Genomic DNA, 18,316 nt, shown 5'->3' with positions numbered 1-18,316 from the left:
TGTGCAGAAGGAAATGTTTGGCCCAAGATGGCAAGGGTGTGCAGAAGTGAAATGACCACAATTTTCTGGAGGGGGATCTCCATGACTATGTCAAATAAACACCCCAATAGAGTAGCGGTCCCACTGACCACGCCCACAGGTGTGTAGGAAAGCACAGTGAGGTGCCGGGGATGTACAGAAACACCGGCATCAAAATACAGGAGTCATGAGTGGCTCTGCAGGAAATGAGAACAACATGAGTGATGTGTGTTCTCCACTCTGTGCTTTGATGTTGGAACTTTTTACAGGAAGCACGTTTTACTATGCAAGAAGAAGCAATAAAGACAGAAAAATAAATGTCCTCTATTGTTAGACAATTAAACCTTAATCAGTCACTGAAACGAAAGAGACAGGACTCTCTCACCGGACTCTACCTGCCTGCCTGGGATTAAGTAGGAAGGCTCCGAGGCCCCTCTGGTGCTGGAGGAAATCTTGACCATGTAAGTGTATTTCCAGTTTATGATTCCAGCATGAGGCATCTTTACCATTCATAGCTTAGCATCTACTGAGCACTTACATTTTTATCTCCCCTTGAGTTTCGATACATTTCTACTTTGCTTTGAAGCTGTTCCAGAGAAGAATTTAATCCATCTGCTTGTGAATTAGATTTTGCTACCTAAAAAAGACAGAAGTTCCAAGATTTGTTTCTAGAATACTTATTTTGATCAGGAAAATGTTTAGTGAAACATATTATCTGAGAAATGAAGTAAATACTGGAAAAATTAAATCAGGCGGGGAAAAGGTACAATCTTATCAGAAACTTGATCAATGTACGTTTTAAAGGTTTTTTTTAATTGTCAAATAGATAAGGTTTAAAAATAAAATTGGTGACTCACAGCACTGGTTGAGGGTATGGGTATGTTTCTAGGAATTTATCCATTTCTTATAGGTTACCTTTTTGTTGGCATATAATTGGTCATAGTAGTCTCTTCTGATCCTTTGTATTTCTATGGTATCAGTAGCAATGTCTTTTATTTCTGATTTTATTTGAATCTTGTCTCTTTTTTTCTTGGTCAGTCTAGCTAAAGGTTTGCCAATTTTATTTATCTTCAAAAAAAATCAGCTTAGTTTCATTGATCTTTTGTATGGTTTTTCTAGTCTCTATTTCATTGATTTCTGATCTGACCTTTAGGTATTTCCTTCATTCTGCTAAAGTTTATTCTTCTTTTTAAATTTACTTTCTTTTTCTTTTTTTAGTTCCTTGAGGTGCTCAGCTGGGTTGTTTATTTGTGATCTTTGACCTGGACTCACATTATGGCTATACCATTTAAGAGCTCTGTGTCCTTGACTAAGTCATTTACGCTCTGCATGTTTCTTCATCTCTAAAATGGGGATTAAAAGCAGTGCTTGCTGCCCTACCCGGTTTGGCTCGGTAGATAGAGCATTGGCCTGAGGACTGAAGGGTCCCAGGTTCGATTCCGGTCAAGGGCACATGCCTGGGTTGTGGGCTCGATCCCCAGTGGGGTCGTGCAGGAGGCAGCCAATCAATGACTCTCTCTCATCGTTGATGTTTCTATCTCTCTCTCTCTCTCTCTGAAATCAATAAAAATATATTTTTAAAAAAGCAGTGCTGTACAGTTCTTGTAAGGACTAACATAACCAATCAAAATAAGTCCATTAACATTCAAAGAACTCATGAATGTTAGAAGCCATGACGATTTAATCTGTCTTCCTGGCTGGAGTGCAAGTACCATGGGGCAGAGACCACACCAGTACCCCCAGCTTCTAGGACAGTGATGGCATGCAGGTGTGTGTGTGTGTGTGTGTGTGTGTGTGTGTGTGTGTGTGAGACAAACAGCCACCAGATGAAGAATTAATCTGTCCCACCTCACACTTGATGTTCACTTGCAGATTTGTCAGCAACCGCTGGATTTTCTCTAAGAAAATAAGGTCCACAGACAGGTTACGGAATTTACTTTCAAACTTGTTGATAAAATCATTGGCCTGTAAAGAAATATAGAAAATAAGGGAGGAGGCCTTAATTGGGAACTTTTGGGCTTCAGAAGCAGAGGGGGATAGGCTCAATTAATGGTTGGAAAGGGGGCCTGACTGGCCTCGTTGACCTTGTAACCAGGTATCCTGGGAGCCTGGCTGGAGGTCAAGGGTGGGGCTCACCCACCTGATCCAGGTATTCACTCTCCATCTTCTCCATGTTGATCATGATTGAGCTTTCAACAACCTCTATCCGGGCAGCTTCCTTCTCTAGTCGATTACACAGTGACTGAATTTCTTCAGGAGAAAAGTTGCCTCCCTCCGAAAACAATCTGAAAATAATTTGGAAGAAATAGAGGCACTGATCAGATCTGAAACTTTCTATTCACCCCAAATATGTGGTTAATAAGGCTTTACATTAAAAGTACAAGATCCAGGTAAAATGAATGCAGGTAAGTCAAGGACAGAAGCAGGAAAATAACCCAAATGCCCACGGAGAGATAGATGGATAAACAAAATGTAGTACATATGCATGATAGAATCGTACTAAGCCTTAAGAAGGGATGAAAATCTGACACGTGCTACAACGTGGATGAATGTTGAAGACATTATGCTAAATGAAATAAGCCAGACACCCAAAAGGACAAATGTTGTGTGATTCCACTTATAATGAGGTATCTGGAGGAGTCAAATTCATAGAGGCAGAAAATAGAATGGTGGCTGTCAGGGGCTGGGAGAATGGGAGTTAGTACACAATGAGTTCAGAGTTTCAGTTTGCAAAGATGAAAAAGTTCTGGAGATGGATGATGGTGATGGCAGCACAACACTGCGAATATACTTAATACCACTGAACTGAACATCTGAAAATGGTTAAAATGGATAGTTTTATGTTATGTACATTTTGTCACAATAAAAAATTAAAGGAGACATGACCAACTCTCCATAGAGAAAGCCTAGTGGCCACAGAGGCCTGGATGCTGGCTCCCACCTGCTGTGCTTGATGAACTCAATGTTGGTATAGCGAAGCTTGCCCAGGCTCTCCTCCAAGTACTGGCGGAAGCTGCGCAGGGACACCTGGATGACATCGACGTAGCTAAGCAGCTCCCGGTGGAGGGTGCTGCTGAGATTGACCAGCCTGGGGACATGGGAGGGGCAGGGTGGTGACTGGCATGGGAGGCCAACCTGGAAGGCTGCTTGAGCTCCACTGCTGTGCCCAGCTGTGAGGCCACCCGCAGCACTGCCCATCTTCTCTGGACAGTACAAGAGGCTTTAGAAGGAAGTTCAAAGTGTGTGCAGGACACAGTGTGGAACTCTCAGTGTGCTGGGCCAGGGCCCCTCTCTCCTCACTCCGGCCCCTGCCACCAAATTGGTGAAAGAATCCCCATGTCCTACTGGATCTTGTCCTCCCTCCGGCACGTTCGCTCTAACTCCCAGCAGCATGGCTCCTGCTTCCTGGGGCTCCCCTGAATGAGTGCCCTGCAGGTTTCCTCTTTACACCCAAGTCCACCCTAAACAGCTGCCTCTTGTGTACCTCACCCCTGTGCAGAGACCTGTGAGGCCTCCTCACCTGTTACCGGACTGAGGCCTCCCTGAGCATGCAAGAGCCCCCATCCCAAATCCCTGCATGGCCTTCCTGGAACCCCTCGCTCTGCCCTGAGCACATCTCTACCTCCAGCTGGGCCAGTGCTCCTTCCTGATGGGAGAATTCTGCCCCTCCCCACCTTCCTCCATCCTGATTGCCCCAGACGGAAGTGGACATTTGGGGATACATTGTCTGCATAGAGCACCCTCTGTTCTCTCTGGCTGCTCTCCTGCCCCAGCCCCCAGGCCCCAGACAGATGTTTCACAGTTGGACTCTGACTCTCATGCAGAGGTGAAATGAAAAGGGAAGGTTGCTCCATGGCCTGGAAAATCCAATTCTTTTATCCACCAGAGGGACCACTCCTCTGACAGCAGCCACCCGGCTGGGTTCTAGGCCCACAATGCCAGGGTGGGGGACTCCAGGGCCCTTACTTCTGGCTCCTGGTGGCATTCAGGAAGATGTGTTCCATGTCACAAATCTTGCTGCGGAAGTTTTTAGTCTTCATGTTTTGCTCCTCTTGGAACTGGGAGAACATCAGCTTCTCCTTCTTCAGCGCCTCCAGCACCCCGGCACAATGGCTATCCAAACGCTCTTGATGAAGCAAGAGCTCGGCTGAAATGAATGAGGGAGCTGAGGTCCTCTGGATCCCGAGTCACCTCAGGATATTCCTTTCCCTGACAGTGACAGCTGCCCTTCCCAGGCTGCTGCAGAGCAGAGACGATTCAGGACAATGTCCCTTATTCTGCCCTCACCAGGGCGTGGCCTGGGAATGGGCACAGATATCAGGGAGGCCAATTTGAAACTGCACCAGGGTCTCTAACTGGAGAGGAAGCTCTGCCCCGCTATGGGTAGGGGGGTCTCTGCTGGTGGAGATGCCCTGCCTACAGCTAAATAGAACAAGGCCTGGCAGATGGAGAGTCCCAGAGAAGCAACCTGGGAGCAGGTGGGATAGGGGCAAGGTGTTGGGGAGGTCAGGGTTCTCGGTGAGAGGGCCTGGGAGAAAACACCCAGCCCACAGCTGGGCAGTTGAGGGTTGTTCCTTTTGATCATTTCCAATGAGCCTGAAATCCAATGGACTTCTAAGGTGAAGTAAAAAGAACCAGGATTTGGCTTCAAAAGATCCATCACAGGGCTTTAGAGCTAGCAGACAGCCCCAGCTCACCCTATCTGACCTCCCCACCGCTGGGAGAGGTGAAAGTGCTGTGGTCCCAGCGCCATCAAAAATGAATGGTGTGGCTCTGGGACGTTGCTTCTCTGGCCTTGACTTCCACATGGTGCATTGGGCCAGGGAGCCAGGGAGGGGGAAGGAAACCAGCCTTCGGAAAGCACCTTATTTATATTTATAGTTAATGCACGTTTTTCAGATGAAGACAATGGGAACCAAAAGTCCAGAAGGTCTCCTAAGGCCACAAGCACTGGGACTCCAGGCCAGGTTGTCTGATTCCACAACCATTTCACCACCCCAGACAATAGGAGGTTGGGTGGGATCCTGTGGGAACTGTCTGAAGGTCTGTGATGGAGCTTGAAGTGTGACACAAGTGAAAACCTAATAGGGGTCATTGAAGGATCCATCTAAAAGTGTGCTCCCCAACCCCATTAATGGACCCCTCTGCCTAAGAAAGAAAAGGCACCATTTTTAAGTGTTATAAATTATAAGCAGAAATTAATGGCTACCACTTTGGGGGGCTTGTGGCTTGTATGAGTTGCTTATGATTACTCACTGCATCACTGCCACTAACAACATCCTCTTCTACAGGTAAGAGTCAGATCAGAGAAGTCAGGTAACCTGGCCAGACACAGCTACAGTGGTTGAGCCTGACAGCTCTGATACCGGAGCTACAGGCTTGCCTTTGGAGCATCTGCCACATATCTGACAGGTATGTGAACAGATCTGGGATCCACACAGCTAAAACAGGACAACACTCTTCATTTCAATATCTAATGCCTCTTTTTTAAAAAAACAAAAACAAAAACAAAAAACAACTATTAAAACATTTTGAATGAGTATTCTGAGTACCACCTTCTCGGCCAACCTGGGAGGAGCAAACCCTTACACATGTGGTGTGACAACAAGATAAAGGTTGTGTGGTGCAAACTGGGGCAGCGAGTGAGTGTGCAGCTGTGGTGGCACAGACACCAGGGGTCTGGAGCAGGGCTGCCTTCCCAGGCAGGGACTGTACCTGCCCTGACGTTGTGGATGTCCTTTTCAATGCGCTCTGCTCTTGGCTGGTGCAGGTGCAGACGCAGCTCCAGTTCTGAATCCAGCTGATCAATCTTGGTGGACACGATGACCCGGGCATTGAGAGTACATTGGTCAAACCACTTCTCTAAGTGCTCGAAAAAGCCAGCTCGAAGCCTGAGGGAGAGACCAGTGAGGGTCATTCTGACAGCAATCGGGGCCTGGGAGAGATCTTTCCATATTGATAAAGTACTTAGCCCTTTCACTCTTTCTTCCTTATTTTATTTCCCAAATGCACTGTGTTTTTGGTCTGGGTGGACTGTAATTCTTTTACCACACCCCTGCTGGAGGACATTGGATGGTTTTCAACCACTTGTTCTTACAGAGAAGGCCACAATGAATAACCTTGTACATATGTCAAGTGTAGAAGCATTTCTATAGGGCAAATTCCCTGAACTGGAATTGTTAAATCAAAGGCTAAAATACCTGTGTGATTCTTGAAGATACAACCAAAGCACTTCTACTTCAAGGCAACCTGAACTCCCATCAGCAGCGAGGAACAGCACCGACCTCTCCACAGCCGCAGAGTGCATTGTCAAACTTCTAAATTTGATAGTTTTGTCATATTATGACTGAGATTGAGCATACTTTCATTTGTTTAAGACTATTTTATTTCTTTTTCTGAATACTATCCATTAATATATTCTGCCCATTTCTCTACTGGGTAACTGCTTGTTTTTCTTATTAATCTCCTTATATAGGAGCTCTTTATATATTAGGAACATGAGGTCCTTTGACTGTGATGTGAGTTGCAAATATTTCCCCAGTTTATCACGTCTTCCTTTTTAAAATTTATGTTGACAGCTGTGTATTGTTAAGATGTCAGTTCTCCCCAAATTTATCTATAGATTCAATGAGATTAAAACATACACACACACACACACACACACACACACACACACATCAGCAGATGTCCTCTTATTGAAACTGATGAGCTGAATTCAAATTTATATAGAAATATCAATGGTCAAGGATAGTCAAGACAATCTTGGAGAAGAGCAGATTTGGAAGACTTACACTTTGAGATATTGAGACTTGGTATAAAGATACAGGGCTCAAGCAAGGTGAGGTGGTGCTGCAAGGACATACACACAGAGCAGAAGAAAGAGGCACAGCAGAGCAGTGGGGAGAGAAGAATTTTCCAAATGGCCTGGGGTCAACTGGCTATCCACATGGGAAGAAATTAATGTTGACTCCTACCTCACACCATAAACAAAAATCAATTCCAGGTGGATTTTATCTCTAAATGGGGAAGTTTAAAACAATGTCTTGTGTCAGATAACATAGGATAATATTTTCATGACCTGGGGAAAGCAAAAATTTCTTAGATAGGACACAAATTACACTAACCTTAATGAAAAAATTTATGATTAGGAACTTATTACAAATTAGAAATTCTGTGCATCAAAAGATACCTTTAAGAAAATAAAATAAAGTGCCCTACCCGGTTTGGCTCAGTGGTTGGAGCGTCAGCCCTCAGACTGAAAAGTCCTGGGTTCAATTCCGGTCAAGGGCACATACCACATACCTGGGTTGCAGGCTTGATCCCTGTTCAGGCACATGGGGGAGGCAATCAATCAATGTGTCTCTCTCACATCAATGTTTCTTTCTGTCTCTCCCCCTCCTTTCCACTATGTCTAAAAATCAATGGAAAAAATATCCTCAGGTGAGGATTAACCAAAAAAAGAGAAAGGAAAGAAAATAAACAGGGAAAAAAAAAGAGTAAAAAAGGTAAGCAAAGAGAGGGAATGAATATTTGCCATGCATTTACCTGACAATAACCTCATATCTAGTGGAGGTAACTAATTCATATGAGTCATGAGAAAAAAATAATAGATAATCCACCAGAAAAAAAAGGCAAAAGATTTTAAGATAAAATAACCAAATGGCCAATAAGTATATAAAAAGGTGCACAACATCATTACTCATCAGAATTATATGATGAGTTGCTTATGATTACTCACTGTATTATGAACCCCAATAAAGCACCACTACACAGATACCATAGTGGCTAAAATAAAAACTGCTGATAATACCAAGTATTGGTGAGGGATATGGAGCAAGTGGAACTTTCACACACTGTTGTAAACTGTTAAAAACATTTGAAACCTCTTGGCAGTATCTTTTGATTGTATCTCCTCGAGATGGATACACATATAACTCCATGTCCTAACAATTCCACTCTTAGTTATATATCTAACAGAGAAATATATACATATACATATATGTTCACCAAAAGATGTGTGCATATAAGAATGTTCAGAGTGGCATTGTTGGCATATCCCCAAATGGGAAACAACCCAATGTGCATCAGTAGTAGAATAGATCAATAAAATGTGTCACATTTTTTATAATTGAATAGTATACAGAAATAAAAATATGAGCTATAGCCACATTAAAAAACATATATGAATCTTACAAACATAATGAAAGATGCCTGATATAAAACAGTACATTCCGTATGATTCCATTTAAAGTTGAAACACAAGCAAAACTAATTCAGAAGTTAGAATATTTGTTATCCTTGGGGAAGAGAGTGCAGTGACTTGGGACAGGTACATGAGGCGGCTCCTGGAGAGTTGGTAACATTCACTTCTGTGAGTACTGGTTACCTGCGGTATTCCCTTTGAAGAATTCACTGAGCTATACACTCATGATTTCAGTACTTTTTGACATGTATGCTCTCCTGCAACATGCAAATCTAATAATTTAAACACAGAACTGTTTTTCTGGTTAGTTCCAAGGCCAGATGGCATAGTATTTGGTTCAAGACTCTGGAATTACAGGGTCTAAGCTCATATCATGGATCTAACCACTTCCTATCTCAGAGATCTTCAAGTTACTAACTCTCTGAGCTTCAGTTTCTTCATCTGTAAATGGACTAATTACTGTACTCCTCTTATAGTTATTGAAAGTATTAGATCCCCTCAATAAATATTAGCTCTTGTGGTGGTCCTTGTTCTATGGGCTATGGAGAGGACAGACACAGGCCTGTGATAGAGGAAGGAGAGGATGAGGTTCAAGTCAGGAGACATTTCCAAGGTCAGAAGATGCCGAGATAAAGGAGAAAAGAGTACAAAGGCCTGACTTTACTCCTTCTATTCCCTGCCCATGTGTAAACATGGGAGGTAGACTAGCAAGTAACTTATAGCTGGTTAGTCCTAGCCATGTTGTTGTCAAACCAGAAGGACAATGGAAATGCTCTCCTAAAGCCAAATGCAAATATCCATGTTTAATACAAATTCAAACATGAAGGCACAAAAACCTGGGAGTTAGGGGAGGTAAATTCTTAGTGGTAGAACTATGGGTCATTTCTATATTCTTCATCATACTTCTTTCAATTTTCTATATTAAATGTGTCACATAATCAGGGCCAAATATTATGCTGATATACTCACTCCTATGGTCTATATCTACAAAAAAACATTTTAAGTAAGAAACCCTAAGGTTACCGATGAGCCATGATTTAGATCCCAGAAACATCTTGCAGAGAAAACACTAGGTCTTAGGTACAAGGCCCAAGACAGCAAGGCATCCTGGGACAGGTAGAGGGGTCACAGAAGATATCTGTAACTGCAAATAATCCTGGGCATTTGTGTTTCTCATCTATTCCCTCAGGTACACATTTCCTTTTCCTTGGTGAAATTAGTCCATTTTTTGTTAAAATGTTTCAACTTGTTAATAAAACTCATGACAAGGGAATGAGAATAAAAGGGTTTCCTACTCACTGTTTCTTAACTTCTGAAACTAGCCTGGATGGAATGATTACTTGTTCTAGGAACTTGGCATTGGAAGTGTCGTTGATGAGAATGTCAGAGAGGTTGGAATGGGTCCCCTCGATATCCTCCTCTTCTTGTTCCAGGGGTATGAAGACAAAATAAGTGTTCCCACTGGAGACTGTGAAGGATTCCATGTCCTCAGGGGATACAGTCCCCAGGCTCTCTTCCTCGGCTTCGGACTAAGCAGAAAACAAGACTTTAGACTTGACATAATCAAACAGACTTAGGGATCCAAACACAGGTTCCTTGACATCTGAGGTTATAAACCTATGAGCTGAATCTTGCCTATAGTTATTTTTTTTTTGTTGCCCACATAATGCTTTTAAAGTCGGGAAATTCCACATATAGTCTAGATTTTGGAATTCTCTTAAAAATCAGAAAACCTGGCAATTCTGAGCCCACTTCCCACATGACATTGTTGGCTGGAGCTGAGTAATGACTGCACAGTTGCCATAGACTGAATGGTGGATGTTCTTCCAAAATTTACATCTCCATCATGTTGGTGTTTGGAGGTGGGCCTTTAGAAGGTGATTCAGTCATGAAGGCAAAGCACTCGTGAATGGGATTAGTAAAAACAAACAAACAAAAAAGACCCCAAAGAACTCCCCTGCTCTTCCACCATGTGAGGACACAGTGAGAAGATGGCCATCTATAAACCAGGAAGTGACCTTCACCAGACACCCAATCTGCTGGTGCCTGGATCTTCGACTCCCAGCCTCTAGGACTGTGAGAAAAAAAGATACTTTTGTTTATAAGCCACCCAGTCTATGTTACAGCAGCTCAAATGGACAAGACAATGCTCTTTACCAATTGTCACCATTTTACACTTGGTCTCTAGCTCTATGACATGCCTATGGGCATCTGAGTTTGAGATCCCTGCTCAGAAAGAAGTCTCATGTGCCAATTCTTTCACAGCAACACAGGAAAAGTATCTTTTGCAATTTCAAGATTATGAAATTCAAGTTACTGTTCTGTGAGTTTGAACACGTTGGGCAAGATTTAATGATATGAGAATTACTTCCCTGTACTTGAAGGAGAGCTCTGTCTGCCAACTTGGAGATGGGTCTTTTGTTTTACACAACCAGAGAATGAGAAGAGAGAAAGAATAGAGAGGGTAAGTTGACCTATACAGTAAAGAGGAGCCAGGAAAGAGAGAGGACCAGGGAAGACCAAGGAAAATCATATGACCTCAGAGTAGGTTGTAGGATGGGATGTGAGGAGAGGAAAGTGAATTTTAAAAAAACATTGCTATGAGATAATAATTAGATCCCTATTGGCAAAAATAAAAGGTGTGCATACCTTTGTATTCCTTATACACACCCCAAGGGAGACTGTGTCACTGGGGACTCAGGCTTGTATTAATGACACACAGAGTGAACATAATACACTTTCCCCATGCAAAGCATAAATCCATTCCTGACCTACCTCAGCCATAAATAAACTCTCAAGTTCTTCCTCTTTCTCTTCCTCTTCCTCTTCCTCTTTCTGTTCGTCCTCCTCTTCTTTCTTCTCCTTCTCCTCTCTATTCTCTTCCTCTGCCTCTTCCTCTTCTTTCTTCTCTTCCTTCTCCTTTTCTTGAACCATCACATTTTCCTGACTCAGGGATGGTTTTAAGGAGGTGTCTCTTTCAACCTGTGTTTCTTCTAATTCCTGAACAGAGTCCTCTCTCGACCCATCCATCTCTTCACTCAGTACAGATTTTTCCCTCTGGCTCACTATCTCTTCAGTTACGAAGTGTTCAATGTCTCGATATTTTCCTTCTTCCACCTCTTCTGCTGACCAAGGGAAACTTTCATCTCCACTTATGCTTTCCTCACTCTTGCTCATTTCCATTGTAGCCCTCTGCTTCCCCCTCAGTTTTCTCATTCTCTCCTGGATATCCTTTTCATATGCTTCTGTTGAGGACCAACCCAAAGCACAAAGAAAGACAGGTTACCAATGTAGCCTGAATTGGGTGTCTCCAACCCAAAATTATACAAGAGTGGAGTCGGGGAGAATCAGACTTGACTTGTGAAAGGTTTACCTGGTTCCCTGAGTTTGAGAATGACTTCCCCATCCAAGTTCTACAAGGAAAAAAACAGGACACTGAGCAGCACTGCCCTCCTCCTAGGTGCCACTTCCAAGGGCACCTCTTTTCATTTACATAAAAGGAATTGCCCCTCCCCCAATATCTAATGCAGGCATTTCACTGGGTCATCAGGGTGTTCCCAATCGAGGGAATCAGTTTTACTTAATCCCAAACATACTAGCAATCCCTTTCATCATACAGTAGGCATTAATAGAATAAAATCTCATTCTGACATTTTTTGATATTGTTGTTAATCCTCACCCAAGGGTATTTTTTCCATTGGTTTTTAGAGAGAGTGGAAGGGAAGGAGAGGGGAAGAGAGAGAGAGAAAGAAACACTGATGTAAAAGAGACACATCATTTGGTTGCCTCCCACACTCGCCCCAACCAGGGGTCGGTATTGAACCTGCAACCTTTTGGTGCTTGGGCCGATGCTCTAACCACTGAACACACCAGTGAACTAAAAGAATTGTCAAATTAGCCTTTTTTGAGTTTGCAGGTCTGGATTTGAATTCCAGCTTCTTACAAATTGGGTCATCTTGGGCAAGCCCCTTAAACCCTTTGGGGCTCAGTACGTGAGGAAGGTGATGTGGAAGGTCAGGCTCGGTGGATGGGGTGCTTGTCACTGGAGTGGATTTGGGATGAGTGGAGACAGGCAGATGCCAGCAGAGGAGGAGAGGAGGAGGGCAGGGGCAGATGCAGGCAGAGTAGGAGTTAGCGGAAGCAGGGACAGTCAAGGCGGAACCAGATGTGGGGCCTCTGTGGTCAACTAGGAGCTGTGGGTGAGGGCCTTGTGAGCGGAGAGTGGGTAGGTCAGAGCTGTACTTTAGGAGGGCCGTGTGGCTGTGGTGGGTTGGATGAATGAACTCGAAGAATCGTCAAATTAGCCTTTTTATTATAATTCCATCCTTCAACCTCTTCTAATCTGAGTAAGAGGTGCTCTCTCTTAGAAATGCTTTTGGCTTTTGACTCCTTGATGTCCTGACATAGAATCTAATTCCACATGGTTAGGAAAGGTGTTCAGAGCTGAAGCAAATCAGAACTAGGAGTCATCCTTTGCTTCTTGGAGAATGACTGGGCTTTTTGTATCCCCCTCCATACCTGTTCAAAGATTTCACGAACATGGAAGTGTTTGCTGAGGTTGGAGCTGTAGGAGTTGAGTTCATGCAGTATGACCGCTGAGTACTCCATCACTTCTCTTGTCAAGGTGACATGAAAATGTTCATACCTGGGAGGTAGGTGGGTGATACTATCATCTAAGAAGAGCTCTGCTGATGTGGGAGACCCCAGCCAAAAGCGAAGCTCCTGACCCCACAGAGGTGGGCTAGAATTTGGCATTTAGCTCTGCACAGAGCTGCTGTACAGGTTTCTTTTTACAATAATAGTCCTTGGTTTGTTTTGCTATTTTTCTGATCATACAAGGGACACGTACTTGCTGTAGAACATTTAGAAAATGCACACAAGAGCACTGTAACATGGGTTCCCACTCCTTGCCCATTGCCCTAACCCTGTCATTGAACGTCACCTACATGATCCCATCAAACCCTCTGATGCTCCAAGACCCAGGCTTTTATCCGTTTCCCAGGTAAGGAGACCAAGGCTCAGGAGTGACTTATTTGCCTCAAGATTATACTTCTGAATCGAAGTCCTGCAAACAATCAGCAGTACTATTCCTTTTCTGTAAATGGTCCTCACAGAATTAGTCGTATAAAGGCACAAAGATACAAGATGGTTCACAGAGAACTGTTTTTAACATTGAAAAACTGGAACCAATCTTTAAAAGCGAATCAATTGTGGGATGGTTAAACCATTATAAAGCAACTATATGAATGAATTCTACATGGTAATTTAAAAATGGAAATATATTTGTAGTTATAACATTTTGCATAGTATGATCCAATCGTTATTTACAAGACACTATTTCCACATATACACATGCCCATCAAAACAAGGAGTTGAACAGGAATAAGGGGAATTTTTCTACATGTTTGTGTTGGTTAACTTTTTTTTTCTTTAACAAAGAGCATGTATGTTTAAAATTTAAAGGAAGGAGAGAGCCCAAGCTCTTGACCTTTCAGGTACAGGGTCTTGAAATCTCCCTCCATGAACTTTTCAGATCCATGTCCTCCCTGGAAGTTTCTGTGTTGACTGAGAACCAAGCTGCAAAGGGCCACAACATTCTCCAAAGCTGGAGGCAACAGTTGAACCTTGAGTTTGCTGGGCACACACTGGGCTCCAAAGCAGGCAGCCTCTGACCCTGAAAATGAATTCCAGCTCTTCCCCTTCGGTCTCCTGGGGTCTGGTCTGCCTACCTGCCTTTCATATTCTTCAGATAATCTTTGGCCTTTTCCAGGTGAAACTTCAATGATCCCTCAGTGCTTTGCTGCCTCAGTTGGTCCAACAGCTGGTCGAGGTGGGCCTCCTGGGCCTGGCAGCCACCCCGGAAACAGGAGGAAGCAGATGGGAGTTACCAGAGCTTGCAGAGTAGAAGTGACATGCAGAGACCCTGCCACTGGAACTGAGGTCCAGGTGCCCAGGGCAGGCCCTGGACTCTCTTTTTACAAAAAGGGCAATGCTCTAGGCCTCGGACTCTTCTCTCTGCCTGGCATGTTCTTCTCTGTCCACTTTACATCCCCGGGGACCCAGCTCAGGTGGGACTTCTCAGGGACCTGTCCCTCACACCCACCTAGGCTCGCCTGTCACACCTTCCTGTAGCCCCTGCTCCTCGCTCTCATACTTGAAATCATGCTGAGAAGACCACTCCCAACTGTGTGAAGGCAGGTGGGGCAGGAGCCAGCTCACTGCCAGAAGTAGATGCTCCACACCAGCGGTCGCCAATTGGTGGTCCGCGGACCACTGGTGGTCTGTGAGGTCCGAAAGGTTGGCAACTGCTGCTCCACACCCGCAGTCTGTCTGTCTGTCATGCACACTCTCTTACAGACATGTCTGAATCCAGGGACCCATTGCCCAGCCCAGACCTGACTCAGGTAGGTCCCATGACCAAGGTGAGCCTCATGTTCCCACTGGCTCAAGTTTTACAGCTAGCTTGAGGTTTTACATTTGAAATGAATTTTTATGTATTGTGTGAAGTGTGGGTCGACGTTGTATGTTTTTTTTTCATTTTTGCATTTGAATGCTGGCTAAGTTCACAGGTCACCAAGCAGAACCAACAGGCAACAAACAGTCTGGGCATGGCCCCTCCCACCTCCCCCGGGGGAGTTCCCTGGGTGCTGGAGCCACACCTGGCACTCCAGGCTGTGCTTCCTGCGCTGCTGCTCCATCCGCTTCTCAAGCTGCAGCTCCTGCACAGACAGCAGGTCCTGATGTGCCTCCCACAGCTGCACGGCCTCCTGGAAATAGCTGAAGAGGTCCAAGCTCTGCCACTCTGCCCGCTTCGTTAGGGCCTCAAAGGACTTCTGCAGTTGCAGAACCCAGAGAAGCGGCCCTGAGTGCCAACTGCCCCTAGGTGAGGAGGAGGGCCCCACTCACAGGGCTCCCTCTCCAAACAAGGGAGGACTCATATCTCCAAGGACTGGCCATTACCGCCCCGCAAGGTCATCTTCTGGGCCTCACCTTGGCTCATGGCCCTCCCTCCTCTGGGACAGCACTTCTAGTCTGCCCAAGGTCATACCCTTGGTCTGGCTGACCTGAAGCCCCATGTCTAGACCTGTCCCATGTCCACTGAAGTCACTGACAGGAAGAAGATGGCGTTTGGGGTTTGGAAACTAGCCTGGGCACCCAGGTGGCTGCACCCATCTTGGCCTGGGCATTTTTCCCTCTGTGAAACTCCATAACTCTCAGAATCAGAGCCAACACCACACTCTGCTATTAAATCCTCAACTCTACTCCACCCCCTTTTTGTTAATCCTCACCGAAGGATATTTTTCCCCATTGCTTTTCAGAGAGAGAGAGAGAGTGGGAGGGGAGAGGAGAGAGGGAAGGGGGGGAGGGGGAGGGGGGAGGCGGGAGAGGGGAAGGGGGAGAGGGGAGAAGGGAGAGGGGAGAGGGGAGAGGGAAGAGGGAGAGGGGAGAGGGGAAAGGGGAAATGGGGGGAGAGAGAGAGTGGGAGACACATCGATGTGAAAGAGATACATCAATTGGTTGCTTCTGGCAGGAGCCCAGACCAGGTTCTGGGAGAGAACCCAAAACCCAGGTATGTGCCCTTGACCCTAAGGTGTGCAGGCCAATGCTCTAACCACTAAATAACACTGGCCAGGGCCTCACGTCTCTCCCTTTTAAAAAAATCTATGAGTCTCATCAGTGTTAGGGGTTAGCAAACTTGGCCTGTGGCCCTCCGTCCTTTTCTGTTTGGCCCTGGGAGCTAAGCACAGAATTTATATTTTTAAGTGGCTGGGGAAAAATAAAAAGAAGATATTTAATGATGTGAATATTACATGTAATTTTAATCTCAGAGTCCAAAAAGAAAATTGTATTGAAACACAGCTACATCCATTTGTTTCTACATCGCCTTGGGCTGCTTTTGTGTGACAATAGTAGAGTGAGATTTTGTTAGACCTGACAGCCCACGGAGCCTGAATCCTTTACTATGTGGTCCCTCACAGAAAATGTTTGTTGACTTCATTCCAGATTCTAAGCATCACGGGGCAGGGTTTATTGCTCCTGTGGCCCTTCAGCACCCAGAGTGAGCAAGGGCTCGAGGAGCACTCACTGCCCGAGAGGGTTTCTGTGGAGTCCTGTGCAGTGTGGTGCCAGCCGGTGACTGGGGAGCCAGGGTGAGAGCCTGGACTGCTCTGAAGGGGGCATGATGAGGGAAATGGACTCAGGGCCCTGGAATCCTGTTCTTCTCACGGCCCAGCACCCCGGGTGACCCCGCCCTGCTCCCCAGCGGCACGGGTCCCCAGCCACGCACTTCCAAGGACTCCAGCTCCTCCTCCACCTTGGTCTGGAGCACTCCCACCATCTGCAGGAAGGCTGGGCTCACCATGTTCTCTGCCTCCTCCTCGGTGAAGGCTTTCCAGTCCAGCAGCTGCTTCTGGAGGGGACAAGGCAGAGCCTGGTTGGGGCTGGTGGGGGCTTTACCTCGGGGCCTGGGCCTGGCCCCTGAGGCCCGCCTCCCCCCAATCCATGAGACCCTCAGGGAAACCCTCACAGCAGTGGAGATGGTCTGTCTTTGTGGTCCGCCCACTATGTCCAGGTGCTGTGTGCTACCCTCTCCTTGTCTTACTGAATCCCCCGGATGTGTTCTCATTAGCCCCATTTTTTAAACAAATATATTTTTATTGATTTCAGAGAGGAAGGGAGAGGGAGGGAGGGAGGGAGGGAGAGAGAGAGAGAGAGAGAGAGAGAGAGAGAGAGAGAGAGAGAGAGAGAGAGAAACATCAATGATGAAAGAGAACCATTGATTGGCTGTCTCCTGCACGCCCCCTACTGGGGATCGAGCCCACAACCCGGGCATGTGCCCTTGACCAGAATTGAACCCAGACCCTTCAGTCCACAGGCCAATGCTCTATCCACTGAGCCAAACCGGCTAGGGCTCCCATTTTGACAGATGAGGAAACCGAGGCTCAGAGAAGCTGGAGGCACACAGCTGGCCCACGGTGGGGCCAGAATCAGAACTCAGCACTGTCCTACTGCAGACCCTACAGGCACAACCCGCCATCCTGCATGGCTTCAGCATGGCTGCAACTCAGACAGGGCTCCCATTTCCTGTAAATGACTTACGCTAACTAGAGAGTGGGCTCTCTCTATCAACAAAGCTTTGGTTTATGCATAAAATCTAAAATAAACTAACCTCCCCAAATTAAACATTTGTCTGCAGTTAAATGTTTTCAGTGCTGCTGAATAGGAATACCAAGTGTCCTCTGTCAAGCTCAATGCACTCTTAGGACATGGGACGACTTCAGCACTCATCCCCTGCGTCGGGCAAGGGACAGTGACAATGGGCACAGGTGCCAGCTCTCAGGGTCAAGGTCTATGGAGCTCTGGGGGAAGTCCTGGGCGGGGGGGAGGGGGGGGGAGGAAGGGAGAGCCGGCGCAGGGGCTCTCAGAGGACACAGGCTTTACTTCCGAGGTTTGGCTGGGAAGCACCTGGCTGTCCCTAAGGCCACAGGGCAAATGGCAGAGCCCTGTGGGCTTGGGCAGCCCCGAGGCCTTTCACACCCTGGTCTCCTCATCTCCATATGGGACTGGCAGTGCCCACTCTGCAAACTGTGTGGGATTCAATGACAGGGTATGCCAGTGGGTGGCACAGGCCACAGAAAGAGCAGCACCCGGGCCGTGCGCCGCTCTGTGAGGCGCTCTGCTCACCTCAGAGTCCCGGGGGCTGAGCAGAAGCTGGACAGACATGTGAGGGGTGGAGCAGCAGGAGCTTCCTGGGGGCAGCAGGCGGGGCCCTCAGAGCCGGGGGACTCCTATTGCCACAGCTGGCAGGACCGTCCTCACAATGATTGGCTTTTTTGTGAGTTTTTTTTTTTTTTTTTTTAATTTCAACAGTTTTACTGAGGAGGCAGGGAGAGAGCATTTTGACAAAACATTTCCTTGCACCCCAGAAAGCCCGGCACTGTCACTGAAGGGGTTTGTGGGTGAACTCACTGGCTCACCGTCTGACAGAGGTGGGCATGCTGAAGAGCAAGTGGGTGTGATGGCAGTGGCAGCACGGTTCATCAGAGGGAAGCACTGGAAATACCCCCATACGCCCTCCGGGAATAAATAATGTCA

The 18,316-nt window shown here is 46.1% G+C and overlaps 1 protein-coding gene across 1 annotated transcript in view; it reads right to left on the bottom strand.

The window, feature by feature from the left end:
* CCDC180 (coiled-coil domain containing 180) overlaps positions 1-18,316 on the bottom strand; it is a gene marked incomplete at its 3' end in the record, with an annotated part of 47,073 nt that overhangs the window by 14,599 nt on the left and 14,158 nt on the right. The window contains exons 13-25 of the mRNA XM_080668314.1: positions 16,509-16,631; positions 14,881-15,054; positions 13,951-14,066; positions 12,740-12,866; positions 11,595-11,634; positions 10,997-11,466; positions 9,521-9,750; positions 5,734-5,909; positions 3,985-4,165; positions 2,960-3,106; positions 2,159-2,303; positions 1,867-1,983; positions 557-655 (exon numbers count right to left, since the gene is read on the bottom strand). Of these exons, the coding sequence (XP_080524440.1) occupies positions 557-655; positions 1,867-1,983; positions 2,159-2,303; positions 2,960-3,106; positions 3,985-4,165; positions 5,734-5,909; positions 9,521-9,750; positions 10,997-11,466; positions 11,595-11,634; positions 12,740-12,866; positions 13,951-14,066; positions 14,881-15,054; positions 16,509-16,631 (2,145 nt within the window). The remainder of the gene's footprint in view (positions 1-556; positions 656-1,866; positions 1,984-2,158; positions 2,304-2,959; positions 3,107-3,984; positions 4,166-5,733; positions 5,910-9,520; positions 9,751-10,996; positions 11,467-11,594; positions 11,635-12,739; positions 12,867-13,950; positions 14,067-14,880; positions 15,055-16,508; positions 16,632-18,316) is intronic.

This window comes from Plecotus auritus (assembly GCF_963455305.1).
Source record: "Plecotus auritus genome assembly, chromosome: 5".
Taxonomy (NCBI): Eukaryota; Metazoa; Chordata; class Mammalia; order Chiroptera; family Vespertilionidae; genus Plecotus; species Plecotus auritus.
The sequence above is the reverse complement of the archived record's forward strand: the minus strand, read 5'-3'. Positions and strand labels throughout refer to the sequence as shown.